Source organism: Microtus oregoni, unplaced genomic scaffold (genome assembly GCF_018167655.1).
Source record: "Microtus oregoni isolate MIOR12 unplaced genomic scaffold, Mior012 000035F_ref0000213, whole genome shotgun sequence".
NCBI lineage: Eukaryota > Metazoa > Chordata > Mammalia > Rodentia > Cricetidae > Microtus > Microtus oregoni.
The window spans coordinates 21,685,047-21,709,192 of NW_024543094.1; the positions used below are offsets into that span (position 1 = coordinate 21,685,047).

The following is a 24,146-nucleotide window of genomic DNA, read 5'->3' on the forward strand; positions in this document are numbered from 1 at the left end:
GACTGGCTAATCAATTTCTAGCTAATCCATTTGCAAATGGCTTTAAAGTCATTGGAACCATTTCTAATGGAATCTTGAGCAAAAATGAATACAGAAAACTGGCAAAGGTAGGCTGTTCATAGGAATGGAAGCTAAGTCTCCTTCCCATGAGGCTATTCTTCTGTACCTGCCAACATCTGAGAAGGTTTGGCACAAATACCAAAGAGTACATGTAATTTTGATTCAGACACATTTTTTTTTTCCTTGACAACTTGAGGTCATGGTCATGATCAATGGCAGTCCTAAGTTCAGTGCCCCTAGGAACACAGAATTGAGGGTTCTGGAGATGACTGATTGCTCTTACGATAAATAGCTCTTCTACTGCCCACATGCTCACTGTGCCTTTCTTCTTCTTTCAATAAGGTTTATTTATTTATTACGTATACTGTGTTCTGCCTGCATGTGTGCCTGCAGGCCAGGAGAGGGCACCAGATCTCACTATAGATGGTTGTGAGCCACCATGTGGTTGCTGGGAATTGACTCAGGACCTCTGGAAGAGCAGCCAGTGCTATTAACCTCTGAGCCATCTCTCCAGCCCCACTGTGCCTTTCTTATATGCCATGCTTGCTATCAAGTTCTGCTCCTTTATTATTGCCATGCCCAATTTGTCATGTTCAGCACTCTGTTACCATCCCCTTAGCAAAATGTTGTCTAGAATAATGTGTCCAGGCAGTGTAAGGACAGGAGGTCAACCCAATTTCAAACAGTGGCACTCTGATTCCAAGTTTGGTATTTTTTTGTCTGATTTATCTTTAAGAGTTAAACTACACACCATTGAAAGATTAATAAATATTTTCAAGAGTGGGTGATGTGTTGAAAGAGTGCCTTCAACTTCTGGAAGTGACTTTGTTATGTGCTTAGCTGGCAAGGTTCACCGTGTGTGAAGAGCTGTGGGTTCTTCACATGGTAGCAGCATTTAACTGTAATTATTGTTACATATAGTAATGATCAAATAGGACACCTCATGCTTATCTGTAAGATGGGGTGGGGTCTCTAGCAATCACTATACTATAGTCACATGCTTTTATTATTTTATGGTAGTTTCTGAGGAAGAGATTAACTTTTTAAAAGTTTTTAGTTTTGTATGTTGATACATGTGTTTGAACATGTGTGTACCATAGTGCATGTATAAACGCAGATAAATGTTTGGGAGTCTTCAACCTTGTTGAAACTTGGTCTCATTTCTGCTGCTTCCTACACCAAGCTCGCTGGCCTGGGGAGCTTATGGCAGATTCTACTAGCTCCACCTCCATCTTGTCCTAGAAATTCCTGGATCACAGATGTGTGCCCCCATATCTAGCTTTTTATGTGGATTCTGGAGACTGAGCCCAGGTCATCAGATTTGCAGGACAAGTGTTTTAACCTAGCTCAGTTGGATCCCGGGTCTCTGAGACTTTTAAAGCTAAATTAAAATATTTATTTTATTTAATTACTTAGTTTACTTTTGTGCTGGAGATCTGGCCAAGGGTCTTACACATGCCCAAGCTGGTCAGCGGTTTGGATTACAGGCAAGTGCCACTGTATGTGGCTAACCTTAAAAATGAACTGAACCTAATCAGCTGTTTGTCTTCCCCTTTAAGGGCTTGGCGATTTAAGAAATAAGTTTTGGGAGAGGAGCCATAGTGGTAAACATCAAAGATTTTGAAAGGCTAAAGAGCTTATAGACCTAGCCAGAAGCACCAGATACATGGTCATGCTGATACAACATAGTGAGAACCCTCCATTTACAACAGGTACATAGAGATTTCAAGAATGCAGACCACTAATGTATGAAATTAATTATAGCCCTACCTGAGAGAAATTTTGTTTATTATCTGCTATGTTCAGTTCCCACCCAGCAATTGGCAAATCATGCCATGACAGTCACAAAGGAGCAAGTGGGGTTAATAGATAGGATCATGGTCCTCAGTGTTAGGAGACAGGACCATAGTCCTCGGTGTTAGTAGATAGGATCATGGACATCAGTGTTAGAAAAATGTCTTGGAATAAAAGATGGCACAACAGGGAACCTGCATGTGTGGTAGAGCATTTATCTCCACAGCTTGCTGAAGAATCTGCACAGACTGAGGTGTGCGTGTGTGTGTCCATGTGGGCCTGTGTGTGTTGTACTGTGGTTCAGTACATCTGGAGGAAAGCCAAGGGGGCTGTTCCAACAAGTTCCTGGGTGATGTCAGGCCACTCACCTGTCAACTGCATTTCCAGTTGCAAAGTCTTCAGATATGAAGACATTTTAGGGCTGGAGGACTTCCTAAAATAACCCTGATGCTATTTCCTACAATGTGGCCCACTGCTGAAAGCGCCTTTGTAAGTATTCTCTATGATCTGTTCAGGAAGTAATTCAGCCCGTGGCAGACCATACCAGGGGTTGACAGGGTCAAATGAGCAGACAGCATGTTGTATGATGGAAAGTGGTACTCAGCCACACGGCTGCTGTGTGCGAGGCTAAACTGGCTCAAACCAAGACCCTGGGGTGCACCATGGCATCCCAGCCTGTTCTGCCCCTAAAAAGTTCCACAGAAGGCTTCTAGATGTCTTTAGGGTATCACATATCCTCTCCACAGGCTCTGACTCCACTCCGCTGACAACACTGTTTAACTGTCTTGTGGTCCCGACTTCATTCAAGCACATGGCTCTGCTGCCTCATTTAAGAATAAAAACCTTGCCAGAGGAACAGTTCCTGAGTCAGTTTGCTTCACTGCTTTATTTCCGAGCCTGCAGCCAAGAGAGAGGGCCGGCATGAAGAAGATGCCCCATAAATGCATGCCGTGGGGCTGGAGAGATGGTAAGAGCACTGGCTGCTTTTCCAGAGGACCCAGGTTTGATCCCAAGTACCCACATGGCCCTCACTGCCATCTGCAACTCCAGTAACAGGGTATCTGACACCTTCTTTTGGCGTCCATGGGCGCTGTGGTGGACAGACATACTTGTAGGCCAAACACCCACATAAACAGGGGGAAAGCTAGACAAATGAATTGTGCAATTAAATTTTCATCACATTTATTTATTGAAAAAACTTATTTTTATTTATATGCATATGTATGTGTCTGTGTGAGTGGATAAAAGGCATGTGAGGGGATCCATGGAGGCCAGAAGGAGTTCTATTTCCTGAACATGGGTTCACAGTGCCTTGTGAGTCACCTGAGTTGGTACTGGGAGCCAAACTCAGGTCATCCAGAAGAGCAGCAAGTGCTCTTAGCTTCTCAGTCATCTCTCTACTTTTATTTGTATTTTGCGTGTGCACGAACACCATGGCACTCTATGGAGGTCGCAGGACAACTTGCTGGAGTCAGTTCTTTCTCACCATGTTGCCTGGGGATTTAACTCCAGCTGGCAAGTTGGTGGCAAGTGCTGTTACCCACTGAGCCAGCTTCCTGGTACTTGTTCAATTTGTGAAAAAGGAAATCCAAGCTTAGAAGTCCAAGGCAAGTCTGTGTTTGCTTTTTAAATATTGGCAGAGAATTAAAAGACAACAGATAGAGATTCCCAAAGTGTCAGATGGGCTGAACAAAGTAGGGGGACAAGTGGCTTTTGCTTTGTACCCCCAGGTAACTGCACACTCAGTGGAGGGCTCTCCCATGCACAGAGATCCGTATCTCAGGAAAGGAGGATTTGTAGTCTGCACCCCCTCTTCTCCACATCCAGGCCTGGACACTGTGTGCCCTAGGCACTCCCTGGGCTAGGTTCCAGCTGTTGTCTGATAGGAAAGATGGGATCCCTACCTCAGGCTTGGTCTGAAAACAATGAAAGACACTGGCTTATAGAAATATTTGTCTTATTAATGGATATACCCGGTGAAGTGACTACATTAAACTTTGGTTGGGTCTAATTTTTTTAGTTGTGGCCTTTCTTTTTTTCCCCCTTTAACTGTGATTAACTTCAAACTGCATTTCTGAAATGTGTGGGCTGTTGTGATGATCATATTTGTGTGGTATATGGCGGCACTAGCAGGGGAACTTCTGCCAGACTTGCAATGTGACACAGTCTGAATGTGCTGAGCTTGTTCTGTGTGCTTGTGTGCCTATGAATATGCACATACAGACGATTTTAGAGGGGGTGACCCAAGACGGAGGCTGGAAGAACCACAGTCACCCATTCATGGTGGACTGGTAGGTTCTTTATGACTCCTGTGAAGAGAAGATGGTGGCACAGGTTGCCATGAAGCCGGTGATGCTCAACTGACTGGAAGGAGCAGAGATGAGGAGTCAGCACACATTAGACACATCCTGCACGAGGGACCACCTATCCTGAACTCAGGAGTCGTTTGGAAGTTCAACTTCAGACAGTGAATATGGAACACCCAGTAGAACATGAGCACTGACATGGGGCTAGGTGGTTGGAGTGTCCCAGAGACTCCTCCTGAGAGGGGACTGGAGTGCAGCAGTAACAGAATGATAGGCTTCAGCGACTGCCCCTCTTTCTCACATACTGCACCAAAAATTATCAACCTGTATATGGGCTAATAGTAATGATAAGGACATTGAGGGTGCTTAGGCGAAGGAGTGAGAAAGGAAGACAGAGAGGATGAGAGAGAGGAGGGAAAGAGAAGAAGGAGGCAAAGGAGTGAGAAAAGGAGGAAGGGGAAAGAAGGGAGAAGAGAAAGAGGAAGGTAGGAAAAAGAGATGGGTAAATGAGAGATGAGGGATAAGAGGGAGAGAAGATGGCGGAGAAGATGAGGATGAGGGGGAGGAGGAGAGAGGAGGGAGAAGGGCAGCTAGGAAGGATTTCCCTAGGTTCCTGACCCTGCTGTAGCTTATCTCTAATCATATTTCTATGGCATAGGGACTCTGGCTACCGTACTCCTTCACAGATATGAAATCAGAGGCCCACTAAGGCTAAGTAACTGGTTCTAGCTCAGACACCCCATGAGGAGGGGATGTACAAGTTCAATTTGTTGTGATTGCTGGTCTGTGGCTCCCTATTTTCTCTGTAATGCTAGAAACTGTAGATGACGTGTATAAACCCATCAAAGAGACCTTCACTTGGTATTTCTCTCTCAAGTGAAAGGAAGTGGGTGTAAATGTATGCTAAAAATACTTGGGGGTTTGAACCATGCAGTGGCGGTACATGCCTTTAATCCCAGTAATAGGGAGGCAGAGACAAGTGGATCTCTGTGAGTTCAAGGCCAGCCTGGTCTACAGAGCAAGTTCCAGGACAGACTCCAAAGCTACAGAAAAATCCTGTCTCAAACAAACAAAACAAAAAACAAAAAAAGTATATCTATGTACACACACATACACACACACACACACACACACACACACACACACACACACGTATCTGGGGGCTTGAGATGGCTCAATAATTCACAGTACTGGCTGTTCTTGCAGAAGACCCAGGTTTAGCTTCCAGTCTCCATACTGGGTTTCTTAACTGTAACTCCAGTTGCAAGGGTCTGACACTCTCCTCTGTCTTTCACCAACATCTGCACATAAATGGTACACACACACACACACACACACACACACACACAGATAAAGATCTGGTCGGCTGGGTGTGTAGCTTAGTTGGTAGAGTGCTTGTTTGCTTGGCATTCATAAAACCCTGATTCAGTCCTCAGCATAGTTTGGATGTGGTACTGTACACCTGAAATCTCAGCACTCAGGAGGTGGAGGCTGCACAATCAGAAGTTCAAGGCCATCTTCGGCTACACAACAAGTTTAATGCCAGTCTGGGATACATGAGACTGTTTCAAGCAACAACAACAACAATTCTAAAATAACTTAGGGCATATTAATGTCCTAGTTATTTTTCACTTAGGCTCGTAGAACAAACATCAAATTTCTGCTGAAAACCCAGGCCAAAAAGCAGACTCTGAAAGGCCTAGACGCTTTCTGGCAGTGGAAACGTCAGTTGAAGGATATGCAGTTGCCACACATCCCCCAGCAGCTCCATCAGCGGTAGCTAATGGGTAACTGTCACAGAATACAGGGATCCTCTGAGAAGGACTGATTTGTAAACTCTCAAACCACAAAAGCAGGCAATACACATTTGTCAGGCTTGCCCAAAATGGTTTTGGTTAAATCCAAGCATGGTAAATTCTAGTTCTATGCAAAGTGGTACTTTAAGAAAACCAACACCCTAAGAATAGAGTTTTCAAACAAAAATGCCCCAAACCACAGCTACCCAAGAACTAATTTTCTGAAAATCATCTTTCCAAGGAGGCCACCAACACAAAAGCCTTAAGAGTGCTTAGCAATGCATGACAATTACAAGGCTGTTTTTTGAGTTCCTAGGCAACGCTGCAAAACAATTGTCTGTCTTCTTAGATCACTGCACAGGGCAGCACAAATATTACTAACTCCAACTCTCATCCTTAGGGGTGGAGTTTTGCAATGGGATGCTAATAGATCTATAGCAATGAACCCCCAGCCCCATCTTAGTCTCAAAAAGCAAAGCAGATTGTCTGTCTGTGCCCTGCCCCAGGATCTTTGTCCAGACAAGGTTTTTACTGGGCTCTCGGCATTAACCCCAATGCCACGCCAGTTCTACCAGCTCTCTTTGCAGACGAATTATCCACTTCCCACCTAGAAATCTCATCAAAACCCAATTCCCTCTCAGGCTGTTTTTCATATCTGGGAAAACAGAGGCCTTTCTCTAGCATGCACAAGTCCCTAGGTTCAGTTTCCCAGCACTCCAAAAATCAGGTGCTCTTGGAGGCAGAGGCAGGAAGGTCACAAGTTCAAGGTCACTCTTGCTACACAATGAGGACATCTCTTTGTTCCTCCACTGCAGGCTTCCCTGAGAAAAGGCCTATTTGTCTTTCTTAGGAATATAGTGATATCACTCTCAGGTAAGCCAACTCCTTCCTTTGTGCAATACCCCTAATTGTCACATCTGTTCTTCCAGGAAAAAAGGGTAGTGTATATAGTTCTAAAATTAACGCCACATAAAATTATGTATTTAAACTGTTAGAAAAGTAGACATCTCCATTTCCAACTTTTATAGCACGGTGTATCCCTATAAGTCAGTCAAACCACAACAAACTGAGATCCTCCATCTAGACATATGGTTTAATATTTACATGATTTTAAATACCTGCATCTATTTCTCCACGTCAGAATTCTGGGTCAGCCTTGAAAAAAAAAACACAATTAACCAAGTCCTTGGCAGTCTCTAACTTACTCTCGTTGACCTAGATAACCCTTTGATCAAACTTGAGGTCAGAGATGCATATAAAATGATCTTGACTTCATTTTTTAAAGAACAGTTTTAGGTTCGCATCAAATTTGAGAGAATGGTGCAGACATTTCTCAATCCCTTCTACCCCCACCCCTACACTTGATTCTCCGAACAACACCCCTACAATATCGTGCTACATCAATGGACCTACACTGACAAATAAATGAAATGGATTTGCATTTTAAATAAGCTTCACCTCCAGAGGGCAAGCCAGCCAGGACTTACCTGAAAGACTGCTAGCCCCAGCATATACCAGCAGCAGCCAGGCCCCAGGGGAGGCAGGCCTACTCCACAGGGCAATTATGGCCGTATTCCTAAGTACCTGCTATGGATGCACCATATGAGATGAGAGGCCGGTTCAGTAGCCACCATCTCTATAGCAACCCACACATACCCTGCCTGCTGTGTTTGGGAAGGCAGTTAAAACTGGATTCTGCAGCATAGCTTCACTCTCAGCCTATGCTTTTCTGTCTGGCATCTCACCAGAGTAAGAGGGTTCAAATAAATGAAGTGACCCTTAAACAGCAGAAATCCAAATCCCAAATCTAAAACATTATTGATGCTTTGATTACTCAGTATCAGTCACTTTCAATTCAAACCACTGACCTGGTTTGCTTATTCATACATGACCATTCCCTAGGGCAACAAGTCAAACAAGCCCCTACTCCAGAAAGCCATCTGCTGCCCTAGTTATACACCAAGGAAAGAATAAATGTCCATAAAGGGAGTGGACACAATTAGCCCTCACTGTCCGGAAAGCCCCAGCTAACACACATTTGCCATGACCAACTTTCTTCCCCGGGGTGGGAAGGAAAGCTGCTTACATCAAAGGCCAAACTGGCTCCTGCACATAGATCACAAAGTGTGGACACTGCTCGCTTTACCAACCAGTTACCACCTCCGTGGACCATAGGGCACAACCTATGAGAGGATCTGAAGTTAGAGAATCCTGCTAATGCCTCAAAAGATAGGACAAACATCTACCAAGTGGAGAGTCTCCTTTGCTGAGTAAGGCTAGTGGTACTCCAACACAACAGATGAGAGTGTACATGCAAATGTCCCAATGTAGAACATGTATGTTGCAAGTGGCATTCCAACACAACACACAGAGAGTGTACGTGTACATGTTTCAATGTAGAACATGCATGTTGTGCTTCTTCAAACAAGTCCTTCGAGAGTATAGGTGGTGATATATACAACATATATAGTGTTGTAATGTGGTCAATAAGAACCAATCCATGTGTCCTGATAAAGTGTTAATCTATTAGGTCATACTCTGATGAACAGAGGTTGACATATAAAGATGCTGATCTTTATACTGGGGATTTCTTTGCTTGCTTCAAAAACAGAAAAAAAGAGTAAAGACAAAAAGAAAAGGCAACTGCGGTGTTGGAGAGATGGCTTAGTGGTTAAGAGCACTGGCTGCCTTTCCAGAGGACCCACATTTGGTTCCTCACACACACGGGTAGGGGACAGACGCTGTCTTCTCGTCTCCACAGGCACCCCCACCATCTTACTTGCACCCCCACATCATTTAAAAATAATAAAATGGATCTTTAAAAAATCTTTTAAAAAGTAACTATGACTAAATGGCCACATTAAATATTGACCCCTCTAATGGTGGGATCAAGAGAACTCTACGTCTCTCCTAAGAGCACTTGTGCAGTTCAATTCAAGACAAGGTCTGCATCAGAGCTAAACATGAATTCACTAGATCAGTATTAAAAATGTGCCTTTATCTTTCACACAGAAGCCACACTGAGAGAGCGGTGAAAGCCCTGGGAGTCCCAGTTTTACACTGAATGCCTTCCATGCTGAATGCCAGCTGTCACTCCTGGAACTGTTGGAGTCTGCAAAGGTGACAGCAAACAAGAAGGTGGCAGCGGAGCCAGCACCCCAGTTACCTTCTGCAGAAAGAAACCACTCCTGCATTGTAGTAGTAAATTCAGAGAGTTTCCTCGGCTAAGGTGTTTGGATCAGGAGTCACAAGAGTGTTCAGTAAAAAACTTAGTAAAGCTTTTGGATTGTGGGGACGTGAGCTGGTGTTGCAGTGACAATACTCGCTGGGTGTCACAGGATGAAAACACTCATAGACAACTCACCAACAAATGGACATGGCCTTATTCCAATAAAACTTTATTTAGGGGTGTGTGTGTGTATGTGTCTATGCATTTTATGTGATTTTCATGTGTTCTGAGATCTTTCTTTAATTTTTACTTGTCTCCATTTTAATTGAGTATAATTGACAGATAAAAGCTGTATATACTTAAGGTGCATGACTTGATGTTTGATGTGTGTATCAAAATACACGATATGCCATTACCTCACAGATACCATTTTCTTGATGACAATGCAACATGGACTCTCAACAAAATTTAAGAACATAGCATTGTCAACCATATTGACATTCCTGTAGAGTTTACTTCTGAACTTTCTTAGTGTACATGAGGGAGCTTTGTGCTCATTGGCCTCATCTTTCCATTTTCCCCTTCCCTCCACTTTCTGATTCTTTCTTCAATCTTTTAAAAATATAAAAATCATGCTTAAGCCAGGTGGTGGTGGCGCACGCCTTTAATCCCAGCACTCGGGAGGCAGAGACAGGCAGATCTCTGTGAGTTCGAGACCAGCCTGGTCTACAAAGGGAGTTCCAGGACAGGCTCCAAAGCTACAGAGAAACCCTGTCTCGAAAAACCAAAAAAAAAAAAACAAAAAAAAACAAAAAAAAAAACAAAAAAATCATGCTTAGCTTCTAGGCTCTAGCCAAATGATCCTGGTTCAAGTGAAGTCTTCTTAATGGATTCATAACTTGCTTTTTCTGTGTATTTAACAATTTGGAATTGGCAATTATTTTGATTTACCTCCAAAGTAATTAATTTAAAGAATTAAATGATTTCAAGTGATCATTATAATAAATATATGGGATGGGCTTGAAATAGATGCTGCATTTTCTTCCCATTGCACTGTTGAGACAGGATCTGGAACTTTTATATTTAACTGAAACATTTTAATAAGAAAATAACATTAATGATTAAATATGAGAGCGAAACAGTTTATGAAATATGTAGGCTTAATCGAATTGAGGAAGTTGAAGAACATATGGTTTCTATGAGTTGTCTGTCCAATTTTAAAGTTTTCTAAAACGCATTTTAATTAATTTTATTATTTTTGAGTGATGATACAGTGTTGGCTCTGCTATGTGTATGGGCAGTCAGTCTGTAATTAAGAGGAGCTGGGCTGTCAGGTCTTCTGAGGTAGAGGATAATTTTAAAGGCCATTTACTGGAAACAGATCGAGCATACAGTGAGGAGGCCCAGTGTAAAAAGGATTAACATCATGAGGATTACCTCAGGTTGCAGAGACTTTACCACAATGTGCCTTGGTTTTTTACTGATTTCTATATTGTATGCATTTTCTGTGGCTGCTGTAACAAGTTTCTCACAAAAATAAAGAGTATAATATTTTCCAGATTAAATCTCTTATCTCTGAAGGTCAGAAACCAAAAGCAGCTCCTCTGGGCTGAGACCAAGGTGTGCAGGGTGAGTTGGAAGGGAAGCTTCCTGGTCTGGTCTTTTTTAGCATCCGATGTGCACCTGTACAAGGATTACAGCACCTTTCTCTACTTTTTAAGCATATTACTCCTACTCCTGCTCACTGGTCTCCCCATAAACTCCTCTGTCTCCCTCTTTTCCGAGGCCTCTGGCGATGACAAAGGGTCCATCTGGATAGGCTCACCTCTCTACCTAAAGATTCTAGATCACATCTCCAGCACCTCTTTATCACATAATATGACATTCATAGTGCTCCAGAATCAGGACATGGAATATTTGGGGGGACATTTTATAGCTCATGACATAAAAATTATTTAAATAAAGTTTTATTGTTAACTATATGCAGAGTACACTAGTGAGGGCGAGCATGCTTCTTTAATATATTCATTGTCATGGCATATGTGACATGCAACAAATCCTGCGGAAAGCTTCATCACATTGGGAACACAGGTTTTAATATCCCAGCCCTATTCACCCATATTCAAATACATTCATGTGATAAATAAGGAGGCAGGAAGGAGGGAAATAAGAATAGTAAGGACATAAGCACCAGGATTTTGATAAGGGGGGTGGGGTGGGGTGGAATCCAATGTCAATCTTCTCCTTTGCAACCATTTTCCTAACCAATCTCTCTCTCTCTCTCTCTCTCTCTCTCTCTCTCTCTCTCTCTCACACACACACACACACACACACACACACACACATCTCTGTCATCTTGTTTCCAAATGTTATATCTTAAATTCTTCTGACTTTAAAAAAAGAATTCATTTTTACTTTTAATTGTGTGTATGTGTGAAGCGCCTGTGGAGGGCAGAAGAGGACGCTGGATCCCCTGGAGCTTTAGGTCCAGATGGTTTGACCCGCCTTATTGGGTGCTGGGAACTCAACTCTGCAGAGGAGCTACCTCTTCAGCTCTACTTTGATTTTTAAAAATGCTGCAAACACCCTTATCTGATCAACGAGGGCCTTAACCGGGAGCTGTTCCTAACCACACAAAAGTAGACAGGACACTACAGGACCAGGCAATGACTAAGTAGGAACATAGTCACTTCTCCACACATTGCTAGTACCACGGAGGCACACACTTGCAGAAGGGGCCGTGATACCTAGGGCACCGGGAGAGCGATTTTAGTGAGCTTTACAAAGCTGTGACAAAGTATCTTATGAAAACAACTGAAAAGGGAAAAGATGTATTTTGGTTCACAGTTCATCAAGTTTTAGTCATGGTCAGTTGGCTCGATTGCTCCTTGGGTTTGGGGCGAATTATAGCAGAGCAAAGCTGCTTACCTCATGGTGGCTGGGAACCAGGGACTAGAAGAGGCCAGAGTCCTTCAAGGTCATGCCCCAGTGACCTATTTCCTCCCCCAGGCCCTATCTCCTAAGGGTGTGAACCCCCTCCAATAGCACCATCTACTGAGAACCAAGCTTTTAGCCCAAGACACGGGAAGAACATTTGAGATACGAACCAGAACAGTTTTGATGGGTCTGCTAGTGAAGTGACAAGGCCTGAGGGGGAAGTGTCAGTATGTCTGGACAGTGACTAGGAAGGAGAGAGAGACAGGGCCTGGCTCCAAAGAGACCTGCGTGCCATGCTATGATACAAGCTCTTAGAAGTACCACGTAGGAGTTCAGCCTTTGACTAAGAAGGTAACCTAAGCCACACAACAGCAGGCCCAGTGGAAGGAGGGGAAAAGAGGAGGCAGCTAGATGACTCAAGGAGGTGATAAAATGGTTTCCCAGCCCTGCCACAGGAAACCAGAGAAGGACAAGAAGGCGAGTCTGAAAAACGCTTCTCTTTTCTTGTTGTTTTGAGACAAGGTCTTGTTGTGTAGCACAAGCTAGTTTCAGACTCATAGGAGCCCTTTGCTCCAGCCTCCTGATGCTGGGATTTCAGCATGTACTAGTATATCTGGCCAGAAAGCCATTTGATGGAGCACAGCTATAAGATGAAACAACACTTTCCTGCCCAAGTTGCTTTTGTAATGGTGTTTTATCACAGCAATAAAACCCTAACTAAGAAATGCAGTATGCATTAATATAGTGTTATGATACAACTAGCAATGTCAACTTTAATACAGTCATTTAAACTGAAGCAATCTTTAAAAGTTACTACAAATCAAAAACTCCATGAAAGCTCCAAAGATAATTACTCTTAAGTGTATTTGCTAAAATTATGTTTTGACTGATTCAAGGAGTTAAGTACTTAAAAAATATTATTTGATATAAAAAATTCTCATTAGCTAGGGGGTGGTGGTGCACACCTTTTATCCCAGCACTTGGGAGGCAGGAAGAGGCAGATCTCTGTGAATTCAAGGCCAGCCCGGTCTACAGAGTGAGTTCTGGGACAGCCAGGACTACACAAAGAAACCGTGTCTCAAAAAAACCCCCAAAACCAAACCAATTCAAACCAAGACAAACCAAACCAATAAAAACTTTCACTAATCTTCATTATGGTTTAACAATGTTCTGTTGATAGTTAAGAGCTGGTTATAAGCTTGACTTTCACAGGACACAAAAACGTCATCCAGGCCTTGTATGAACATTCGAACATTGATCAAAGATATTTACTATAGCCTTAGTCCATATTCTCCCAAACGGTAAAGGACTGGTGAACTGAGTCATGTATTTATATTCAAAGTGGAAAACTGCATCAAGCCAATGCCACTGACCCTGCAGAACCATGCTGCCGTGGCAAGACACCGCCCTGCTGTAATGACGGCAAAAGCGGGAGACAGAACGATCCTGACAGCATTTCCGCTAGCCTGCCCAGCTGGCCTGCCAAGGCTGGAGAGCTTCTACTTGAAGTACCTGAGAAACTCTCGCCTCTCTTTCTCTTATGTCACTGGCTCAGAGGAAAGCAAGCTGCCCGCTGCCATGTTGGAAGCAGCCTTAAGTAGAGGACCACATTGCAAAGAGCAGAAAGCTCTGGCCACCAACCAGCAGGGACTACAGTCAGCTTGTGACTATGGCCGAATCATGAGCATGCTTGCCAGGCCTGGTAGAACCTTGCTAAACTGAGCAGAGCTCTGGTTGCCGGTCCCACTGTAGCTTTGCTGGGGCCCTGAGCCTGAGCCATGGTCATCAATGCTTGGGTTCCTCCACCTCAAGAACTGTGAGATGCGAGACGCTCATTGTTATCTCAAGCTGCTAAATTTTAGGGTAACTTCTTAATCAGCAACTGACAACACACACACGTGTGTACAGACAAATGACTAAGAATTAAAAATAGATTAGCATCTCTCTCTAGGACCATGGGGACTATTCCTTGTTTCAAACAATGTTGGCAAATATTTTTCATTTATTCAGGAGGTAAAAAAAAAAAAAGAGCATATAGTCAAGAGAAATCATAGAACCTTCAGAAAAACTAAAAGGACGAAGTTTAGGAATGCCAATTTTAGCTCTCATGGCTTTACAGATCCCTCTTTAAATTAAAAACAAAACCAAAACAAATCAAAAGCCAAAACCAAAACAACCACAACAAAAAAATAGACAAGAAAAATATCGACTCCAGAGGGCATGCTCAGGGACGCTAGCTTACCCAGCTTCTGGTCAAACCGCCATGCTGCGACGTACGCATTGTGCCTCAGACTGCTCTGTGTGGCCAAGGGCACAGTGACATAGATGGGGCCATCCACCAGCACCGGTGTTCCATTGCTGCTCTGCAGGTGCACACTGACGGCTGTGACGGGGGTCAAGTCATACCGCGTGCTGTTTCCTGCAAGGAAGAAGTATGTCCATCACTTGCTCGGAGGACTTGGGGCTTCAGAAACCCTCCGAGGAAAAACAGTCGCTACTATCACGTACTGGTCAGGGGCTCTCTGGGCATCAGTAACCCTCACACCCACAACCTCATGAGGCAGTTCAAACCCACATTTTATAAAGAAACAGGTTCGGATATGGCAGTAGCTTCCTGGAGGGCGTATACTAGTTAGAGGCAGAGCTGAAGTCCAAGTTCAAGTCTTCCAGGTGTAACAAACTGTGCCTTCATTGTCCACTCTCTTTTGCCTTCCTTTCCTTTCTTCCTTTCTCTCTTCCTCCCCCTCCCTTCCTTTTCTTTTTCCTCCTTTCTTTTTTTTAAAATATTTTATTTATTTATTATGTATACAATATTCTGTCTGTGTGTATGTCTGCAGGCCAGAAGAGGGCACCAGACCTCATTACAGATGGTTGTGAGTTACCATGTGGTTGCTGGGAATTGAACTCAGGACCTTTGGAAGAACAGGCAATGCTCTTAACCACTGAGCCATCTCTCCAGCCCTTTTTCCTCCTTTCTCCTTCCTTCCTTCCTTCCTTCCTTCCTTCCTTCCTTCCTTCCTTCCTTCTTAAGGCAGAGTCTTTCCCTGTGGCCTGGAACTCATGATCACCATGCTTCAGCCTCTCAGGGGTGGAGAGTACGACCATGGTGGAAAAACCTCTTCTCTAATACAAGATAAAGAGTTTGGGGGAAGCTACAGAAAAAAGGCTCACAAAATAAGCTCTGTTATATCACAAGACATACATCTATAGGATATATTATACACACACCAGCAACAAGTCAGCACCTTAAAAACACATATTTTGGAGACCATGCTTTAAACAAAAATTTTGTCAAGGGTTGGTTCAAAATATTAACTACTTCTACCAGAAGTATAGGACTGAAACTTAGACATGGAATGTGTATGTGTTGTTTTAGTTGCATTGTTATTTTGGTCTGTTTATAAGGAATTTGATATCCCAGTTATTCTCCAGTAGAGACCTTTTATCCAGGCCAGTGCTTTAATGACCGTCTATAGACAAGTTAAGAGAATGGGAGTGATATTTATATACTTAAGCAATCCATTTCAGATTTTTCTTTAGTGAAATACAATATCACACAAAATACATTTTCTCATAATTTTACAACTTTGCCTTAATAGGATGGATTTCTTAGTGATAAAACGTTAAGGTATTTTATAATACAGGATCTCTTATATAATATAATACTATTTATGATTTATTTACTACTGCTATTTCTATTTATACTATGCCTTACTATTAAGTAGAAAGACAGATTATAAGGGTGTTTATTTTATATATATATATAATATATATCCTATATACTAACCTACCTATCTGAGCTCCTGTCAGTCTCCACTTTGGACTAAGAGTAAACAGTCAAACCAAATGTAGTGAACTTTACAGTTTCAACAATGATGTAATGGCTAAGTCCTCTATGGAGTAATCTGTAAATAACAATGACCACTATACACCCATATCTGTTTCTCCACGATGACAAAGGAAGACCTGCTAAAAAGATTTCCTCAAAATAATGAAGTTGGAACCACAGAGTCGAGGTCAGAAATATTTTAGTTAAGAAACCATTTTGTTTTGGGATAAGAAAATGGAAGATCAGAATTTACCATGCTTCTCTGGAAAATGCACCGTGGACTGAGGCATACACATACCCACAGCTTAAAGGTGACAGAAGTGCAAAGCCAGGCCTACCCTGCACTGCTCTTAGCCATCAGACCCTTTCAACGAGGTATTCCTTAAACCCAGAGACGTTAGGTGACTCACGGGATGCTGGATGCGCTTCAGACACAACGTTTCAATGAAGAAGAGTGTTTTACTTTGCTAAGCCCCATGCAGCAGAACCTGCTTGCAAACAGGTAGGTAGAAAGTTCTAGAAAGAGCACCTCCATTCTTCCTCAGCATCTTTACATCCCCTTTTCTCTTCATCTGCATCTCCCTGATCTAGGGAGATGGGTTTCTAGAGCCAGCTGCCCCTGCCAGTTACTCCACTCCCCTGAGGGCTGTTTCTCTGATCTTTACAACTAAGGATGCTGGGTAGGTGAGAAGCCCTCTTGAGTGTATGGACGTAAATATTCTCAGCTGCATGCATGCAGAAGTAAAACCCGCAGAAACGAGCAGATGAACTGAAAATACTATGCTTTAGCTTCCCATGCTGACCCGCTGCCTTTAGAGAGCGCCAGCTGAGGCAGGCCTGGCGGGCGTGGGGCTGCACCTGTGCTCGGTACCTGGCACTCACCTGGTAGGCTAAGCCAGGATGCCAAAACAAGGCCAGCCTGGGTTACACAGTGGGACCCTGAAGACAGGAAAAGAAAAAAGGAAGAAAGAGGATAGAGGAGAGAAGAATGGAAGAAAGGAGGAGAGAGAGAAAGGGAAGGAGGAAAGGAGGGAGGCAGAGAGGAGGAAGGGAGGGAGGCAGAGAGGAGGAAGGGAGGGAGGCAGAGAGGAGGAAGGGAGGCAGAGAGGAGGGAGGAATGAAGAAAGGAAGGGAGGGAGAAAGGAAGGAAGGAAGGAAGGAAGGAAGGAAGAGATGTAGGTTTCACCTCTGCTTTCTGAAGGCTCTGCCCTCTCTCTGTGCTCCATGAAATGCCGTTCCTACTTTACTCCACCCCCATGTCTCTCCCTCTACTCTCCCACTTCTTTATTCTCGAGTGACTCAGACTTAGAGGCCTAAATGATTTCTCTTTCACATCTTGCTATGAGATTCCAGTCTCACCCAAGGTACTGTGTTCTGTCTGTAACAAGGCTTTCCTTCCTGCTCTACCTAGATGTTACCTGACCCTCTGTGTCCAGGTAAAGACATGTGCCAGGCCACCCAGGCGAGGGAGGGCAAGGGCCACTAGATGGTGTCCCTTTAGCCTTCTGATCAATTGGTTGCTTATAACAAGGTGGGTTTTATCCAGCCCTTAAGAGTCTCTTTGTCCTTATGTTTTAGTACCAGGCTGAAGTCTGAAGTTTTCTGAAATTTAAAAGATAGGTGCTACCTCTGGTGAAGTCTTTGCAAATATTAAAAAATATGCAAAAGCGGATCCTAAATTCAAAACACTTCAGCATTCAGGCATTTTGGATAAAAGATGAGGTCATCTTGCACCAACTTTTCAGGGTCAGCAAAAATGGTACACCTTAGCTATTTTGCCCTCTGGGTCTCCTTGGTGTTAGTGGAGGCTATTTCACTGAGACCCACGGGAATGGTATAGAGTCTTGGTCTTTCTTAGGGACTTCGAGAAGAGTGTAATTCTCGAAGGCGGAGTGTCTTTGGCCTGCGTAGGAGAAGCAAAGTAACTATAGGGCCAAAGAGAGCCTGACCACAAACTAGCCCAAAGCCTGCAGCAACCTACTGTATTCCAGATGCTCTGCTCCATGGAGCCCCGGCCCCTATGTCTCCCAGGATAACTATGGATACACCATAGGTTGGCTGCCTTTCCTAGCGGATCTCAGAAAAACTTGGATCCTCTCTCAGGCAACTGATCTATTTTGTCACTGGAAAAACAGTTTAATGTCACCTTCTGACCTTTTCCTTTCCTCTGAAATAAGACTGATTTTTAAAATAAAACATGCTTCTAAAAAAATCAATAGTCCTGTGCTTTTGTTTTCTTCATTAGCTGGGCTTCTCAAGTTTCATAGTTTATTCTAGCACTACTGGAAGAGGGACACAGAGCGTGAACGAGCCCCGAGTGAGGCTGCTCCTCTTTGCTGTGTTTTTGACTATGCTACCTTTCCTCAGTGCAGCCTATGAGGACCTCAGGCTAGAAGTCTCCAGGATCCGGAATCGATATGTTTCCCCCAAGAAAGTTTACTATAGATGATCACTACACATCTGTGTGATGGCAAATGACTGGCATTCTAATCATGTGATCAGTCCTCAGTAACTAAAGGAAGAAACATTTCTCAAAACAAGAATCAAAGATGGAGGAAAAGCAACTAGTTACCAAGTACCTTTCCTCCAACTAGGAATTTATTCACAAGCTACAAGAACGAATGAGACGTTTAAGGTTTACAAGTCTTTCTAGAATCACCAGTTCATGCAAAATCTTGGAAAACCGAGTTTTAATCAAAGCATCCCTGGGGACTGTAATATACCTAACACTAGGTCTACTTTTCAATTTCATGCTATGTCTAAACATAAAGGGTGATAAAGAGGCACAGGAGAGAGGGGGGAGAGGGAGAGGGAGAGGGAGACGGAGACGGAGAGGGAGAGGGAGACGGAGACGGAGAGGGAGACGGAGAGGGAGAGATAGATAGATAGACATTGATGGATGGATGGATGGATTCAGAATTCCAAAATCTGGAACCTTTCCTGCAGTAGCTGGAGGTCTGAGGACCATGCTGTCACTCAAGAGGAGAAAGGTGCAGCTTTGGTCCTTCTCTGATAAGGAATTATCACTTTTCTTCTGTCTGGTGACTCTTGGTTTCTCTGATCTTGTAAGTCCTGTGTCTAGTCAGAGAAGTAATGGTGACAGAGCTGATTTAGTGTGATCATCAAGAAGATTCTAAGTCAACTTCAAAGCCTGGCTCCTCTCTGGCGGTCTGTGGTGTAGTGGTATTTCAACTGTATTTTAATAAACAAAGCTTGCCTGAAGTTCAGGGTGTAAAACAGCCCCACTGGTCAGCCTTACAGACCAGGCAGTGGTAACACATGCCTTTAATCCCAGTAGCTAGATCCTACTGCACATACTGGCTTTGTGGGAGCCTAGGCAGTTTGGATGCTCACCTTACTAGACCTGGATGGAGGTGGGTGGTCCTTGGACTTCCCACAGGGCAGGGAACCCTGATTGCTCTTCGGGCTGACGAGGGAGGGGGACTTGATTGGAGGAGGGGGAGGGAAATGGAAGGCGGTGGTGGGGAGGAGGCAGAAATTTTTAATAAATAAATAAAAAAAAATCCCAGTAGCTACACTAGTTGCCATAGAAACCAGACAGTGCATGACTTTAATCCTGGTGGTTCACACCTTTAATCCCAGCCCTAGAGAGGATTATAAAATGGGAGGAGACAGCTCTCAGACACAGTCTTATTCTGAGATTCCTGGAGGCAGGATCGCCATTTTGGACTGGGGTTGAGTTAAGAGCCAGTGGTTGGCTGCTTTGCTTTTCAGATCTTCAGGCTGAACCCTAATTTCAGTCTCTGAGCTGTTATTAATCATGCTTCACTATGGAAAGCCTCCACTGGGGACTTTCCCAAATCCCCTTTGAAAGGAAAGGAGGGTGAGCATCCAGAAGCAGAGAGGAAGACGTGGGTGAAAGCTGATGGCCACAGCCAGAAATAGCAGACAATGTTCATACCTCAGTGTCCCATCTATAGCGGAGCATGGAATGTCACTCGCTCATCTCTAGATGTCACTGGAACCAACCCTTCCCCTCCCAGCTGGGCACATGGCGAATGAGAGGGTGGGGCCGGTGTCTCTTGCTGTACAACTGAATGAGACATTGTGGCACCAGCATTCAGGAGTTAAGTGGACTAGGTAGAGATCAGAGGGGCAGAAATCCTTTGTTTCTGATCTTGTACTTTAAAAAAATTTACAATTTCAATTGAGCTGAAATATTAAGTCCAACACAGGCAAGCCCAGGGAAAGTGCTTCAGGCTCTTGGCAACTGCTGAAGGGCTCAATGAGGAAGCCAACAATGGTGCAGACTGAATACCTCCTTCAGATGGTAGAAGGAACAATACCAACCCAGAACCTGTGATCAAGGCCCTGCTCCCTCTCCATTTAATGTGAGCACCTCTTGCCATATCCAAAAACTCACAGAGAAATAGTAAGGTCCACCCCGAAAGAGAGGAGACTCCAATTACCTGTTCCATTTCCATCCAGTCCTCGCAAATAAGGAAAGCTGTCTACCTCGGATGGGGAGCTGGCGGCGGTGAGGAAGGCGGTGAGGTCGCTGTAGCTGGTGTTCTCGGGCAACCTCAAGGCCCTTCTCTGGAAATGAACGCGAGGCTGTGTCCGGGCACCTGCAGGGATCAACCTCTGAGTTACCTCCCCAAGGAGCCGTTTCCGTTTCAGAAAATGGCAAGCCATGAAAGGCTTCTCCAGGGCTCCAACATTCTTCCCCCGCCCCTGCTCCTTCCCACATGGCGTGCCATCCATCCCTCATTCACCAGGACACAGGGATGTGACAACATGCTATTATGGGGCGAGAAATAATAGCCCATTGTCACATTTGTTTTGACACAGGATGTTATTTAGGTTTTGAACAAAAAGCTTTCCCCAAGTTCTATTTGCGACCAGTCTTTTCCACTGCGCGGTATTTGGCTATGGATAGGGTAACATTTTGGGAGAGTCTCAGTAAACGACATAGGGAAACGGCAATTAATCTCTTCACACAAGCAATGCAAGGGGTATGCTTTGATACATCTACAAAACCTTCCTCTAACTTCCTGAAAACATCTGATTTAATGCCACCGACCAAACTGAAGCAACAAGGGGGTGCAATGTGCAGTCCTGGAAAGAAACGAAAACAAGAGCCCCCACCGCCCAAGATGAACGGTTTTCTTCCTGAGGAAGCTGCCGGGTGACATGGGCTCTGGAGTGTTTCCTTCTGGACACAGATGATGTATCAGATTTGGCAAAGGTGCAAAGTGGTCCTCCCTCCCCCAACTCCATCCCTCTGTGTGGCCACTGGACTGACCCAAGCTTGTGGTGTCACTTACAGCTTACCTCTCTCCAGATGCTATGATGATCTCTGTTTTTGCCTAATATTGTGGTGATGGTTACCAGACATGAAGGAGAAATAATTTTGTACAAACTTGGCAAAGATGTCCTTAAAATTAAAATTACATATCCCAGCTTGAGTTGACTTCACTCTGCTGTGCTCAGTTCCGGGCTCCTTCCATCCCTTCTCACAATGCACAGAGGTCCTAGAATGCCAACCTCACCCAGAGACCAAGTCTGTAAAGTCATTCCCTTTGAACTTCTAGGATGGGAAGTGGTAACTTCCCTAGAAATTTTCTGTGATATGGGAGTTTCAGAGCTCAGAGAATTGATAACACTAAGACTGTCTTCCTACAGTAAGGCTGACAGCCACTATGTGGGCAGGCTCTCCGGGCTACACTTGTCTGTGTATGGCTAAGGTGGTAGAACATTACATGCTTCTTCTACCTGCTCACAGGCCAGGAAAACACAGGTTCAGTCCCAAAGCCAAGGGAGGCAGGGCTCAAAGCCGCTGCTCCCTCTCTTTGGTCACCTCTCACACTAATCTGTCAGGCAAATGCCAGGCTACCCAGACCCTGTCTTCATTTGTAAAACAGAGTGCCAGCCTCCAGGGACCCTTACGCCACCATCCCTTAGTTCAGTCTTCCAAACCCTGCTCTCTCCTTGGTCCACACCGAATCCAAATCCCTCAGGGAGCCCACAGGTGCTATGGGCCCCATGGGAGCTGTTTGCTCTCACCCCTTTACCCACTTGGCTGGACAGCCTGACTGCCTCTTTTGTTCTCCACTTCCGCTGAGCTCTCTGAGGTGAAAAGTCAACATCTCCGTTTTCATCTCCTCATCTCGAAAATAATCGACAGGATTATTTTCCCCAATAATGGCTGATGCGGCTGCTGATGTTCAGGAAGTGTGTCACCGGGTGGGCACCTACATGCCACAATCAGGAAGAGCAAAGAACCCAGCTAATCTGAAAGAAAGTATGGCGTATCTAAACAAGAAAGGGCCAAGAGGGCGCTGGACTTCATGAGAGCAAAGGGAGAAGGTGGAATCCAGGTCAGGTATCTGAGAACAGGGCTGGGTTTACGTGTCCCTCTGGAGCCCTGCATAACTTTGATGAGATGGGAAAGTTGAGATTTATGTGCAGGGGCCTCTGGCAGTGAGGAATGGAAAATTACTTAGACAAGAGAGAGGCTGCTAAAAGGCAGGTGGAGGTTCACACTGGACTCAGGACGTACATCCAACAAGGGCTTAGAGAACTGCCATAGGATGCACAGAACCACAGACCAAGGTTCAGGGGCTTTGGTCCCTCCTTAAAACTCATTCTCCCATCCCTTTCCATTTTCAAGAGGGGCCTGTGTACCGCATGCACTCTGATGGAGATTCTCTCTGCCTCTCTCTCTCTCTCTCTCTCTGCCTCACCTCTCATGTCACCTCTCACCATTTCCTTTCTTTGTACTGGAGAACCTGGGCTGTCACCAGACAATCATGGCCATCTGTGCTAGCTGGAAGGTAGGCACACCTAGGGTTATGGCAGGGCAGGAAGTGGCAGGTCCAGCTGAACTGACGCCTGCTGTGACTGGCGAGACATAGATGTCACCCGCTGAGGGAGCCACACACTCTCAAGTACAGGCAGAGGACTATGGACAAGTCTAGGCAAAACCTAGGATCAGCGAAATGGCCAGAAGACATCTGAGGGTATATATAGGCTGTACCAGGCCACAGTGTAAACAAGGTCCAAGTGGGCGTGTGTGGGGCTGGGCGAAGATGCTGTGCTCTTTAGCCTGCCTTTCTTTAGAGTTGCTAAGACTTCATGTCATTGTCTGGGAGCAGGAAGGGAGTGGGAAAGCCCAACATCACTGGTTGCCTCTAAATTCAGCAGCAGCTGCTTGGAACTTCTCTTCTCTTTAGACTTAAGGCCCATCCTCTTTTTCAAATGCCCATATCCCGACTTACCAAAAGCAGCAGATCACCTACTCTTTTCTTTCCAAACTTCTAAATCTATTTTTTCCCCTTCTCCTCTTTTCGTCCAAGGTCAAACCCTATCCTAAATTCTGCTTTCTTGTTTATGCCATGGTGAACCTTTACCAACTGTTCCTGCCTTTGCCAACAATCTCTTTGTCCACTGGTGATTCCTCCTTCAGCAATAAACATTCCTGTGTCTTCCCTATCTCAAAAAGAAAGTCACAATCACACATGACTTTCACTGTGTTCTCTCCGTATATGAATGCCTGTCTTCTTCCATTCTGCGTTCAGTGATATGGCTTTCACCCACAACCCAACACGGCAAGGTCCACTTCTCGGCCTGCATCCCCTGACCTCTTCACAATGGGCCACAGTGTTTATCAGCCTCACCCACAGTCCCCTCTTTCTTGGCATTCATACTTGACCTCTGATTCTTTCCAGACTCTGCAAATCCTCATTTGCAAGTTCTCATGTCAATCCTTTCTTCCTCCCGCTGGCTCTAGATGAAGCAGCTCCCGGAGGGTTGCTATCCATCACCTCTTCTTAGTGGCTCCCCTTCACAGCCATAGCCCTTTCCAGTCCCGGGATCTTGTCTAAGCTCCTCACTTGCATCTCCCTCTGTCTTCTAGATAGTTCTACCAGACACCTATCTGGCTTTCTAGGACCAGCATCTACTGTCTCTCATTTAATGAACCTATGTTCTCTCCAACCCCCAGTTTTGACCCAAGTCAACATCACTTTCCCTTCCTTACATCTTACACAATCACTCTAGTGCCAAGATTAGCTACTCTTCCTTTGTTAACATTTCCTCCCTTCTCCCTTCTTCCTCTACACAATAAGACCTATGCACCACCTTTTGTCTCAAGGTCTCCAAACTATCCCCCTGCTTCAGTCTTAACCTCCTTTTCCATTCCATCTATGGGCACATTGACTGTTCAGAGATGCCATTCTGACCATGGGCTTTTCCTGCTCAGGAGACATCAGTCTACACCACTTAGCAAATGT

The 24,146-nt window shown here is 44.5% G+C and overlaps 1 protein-coding gene across 2 annotated transcripts in view; it reads right to left on the reverse strand.

The window, feature by feature from the left end:
- The window catches only part of Fam171a1 (family with sequence similarity 171 member A1), a 116,489-nt gene that overhangs the window by 11,483 nt on the left and 80,860 nt on the right, over window positions 1–24,146 (reverse strand). For both annotated transcript variants that reach the window (XM_041630807.1, XM_041630808.1), the window contains exons 4-5: window positions 20,322–20,480; window positions 14,305–14,481 (exon numbers count right to left, since the gene is read on the reverse strand). In XM_041630807.1, the coding sequence (XP_041486741.1) occupies window positions 14,305–14,481; window positions 20,322–20,480 (336 nt within the window). The remainder of the gene's footprint in view (window positions 1–14,304; window positions 14,482–20,321; window positions 20,481–24,146) is intronic.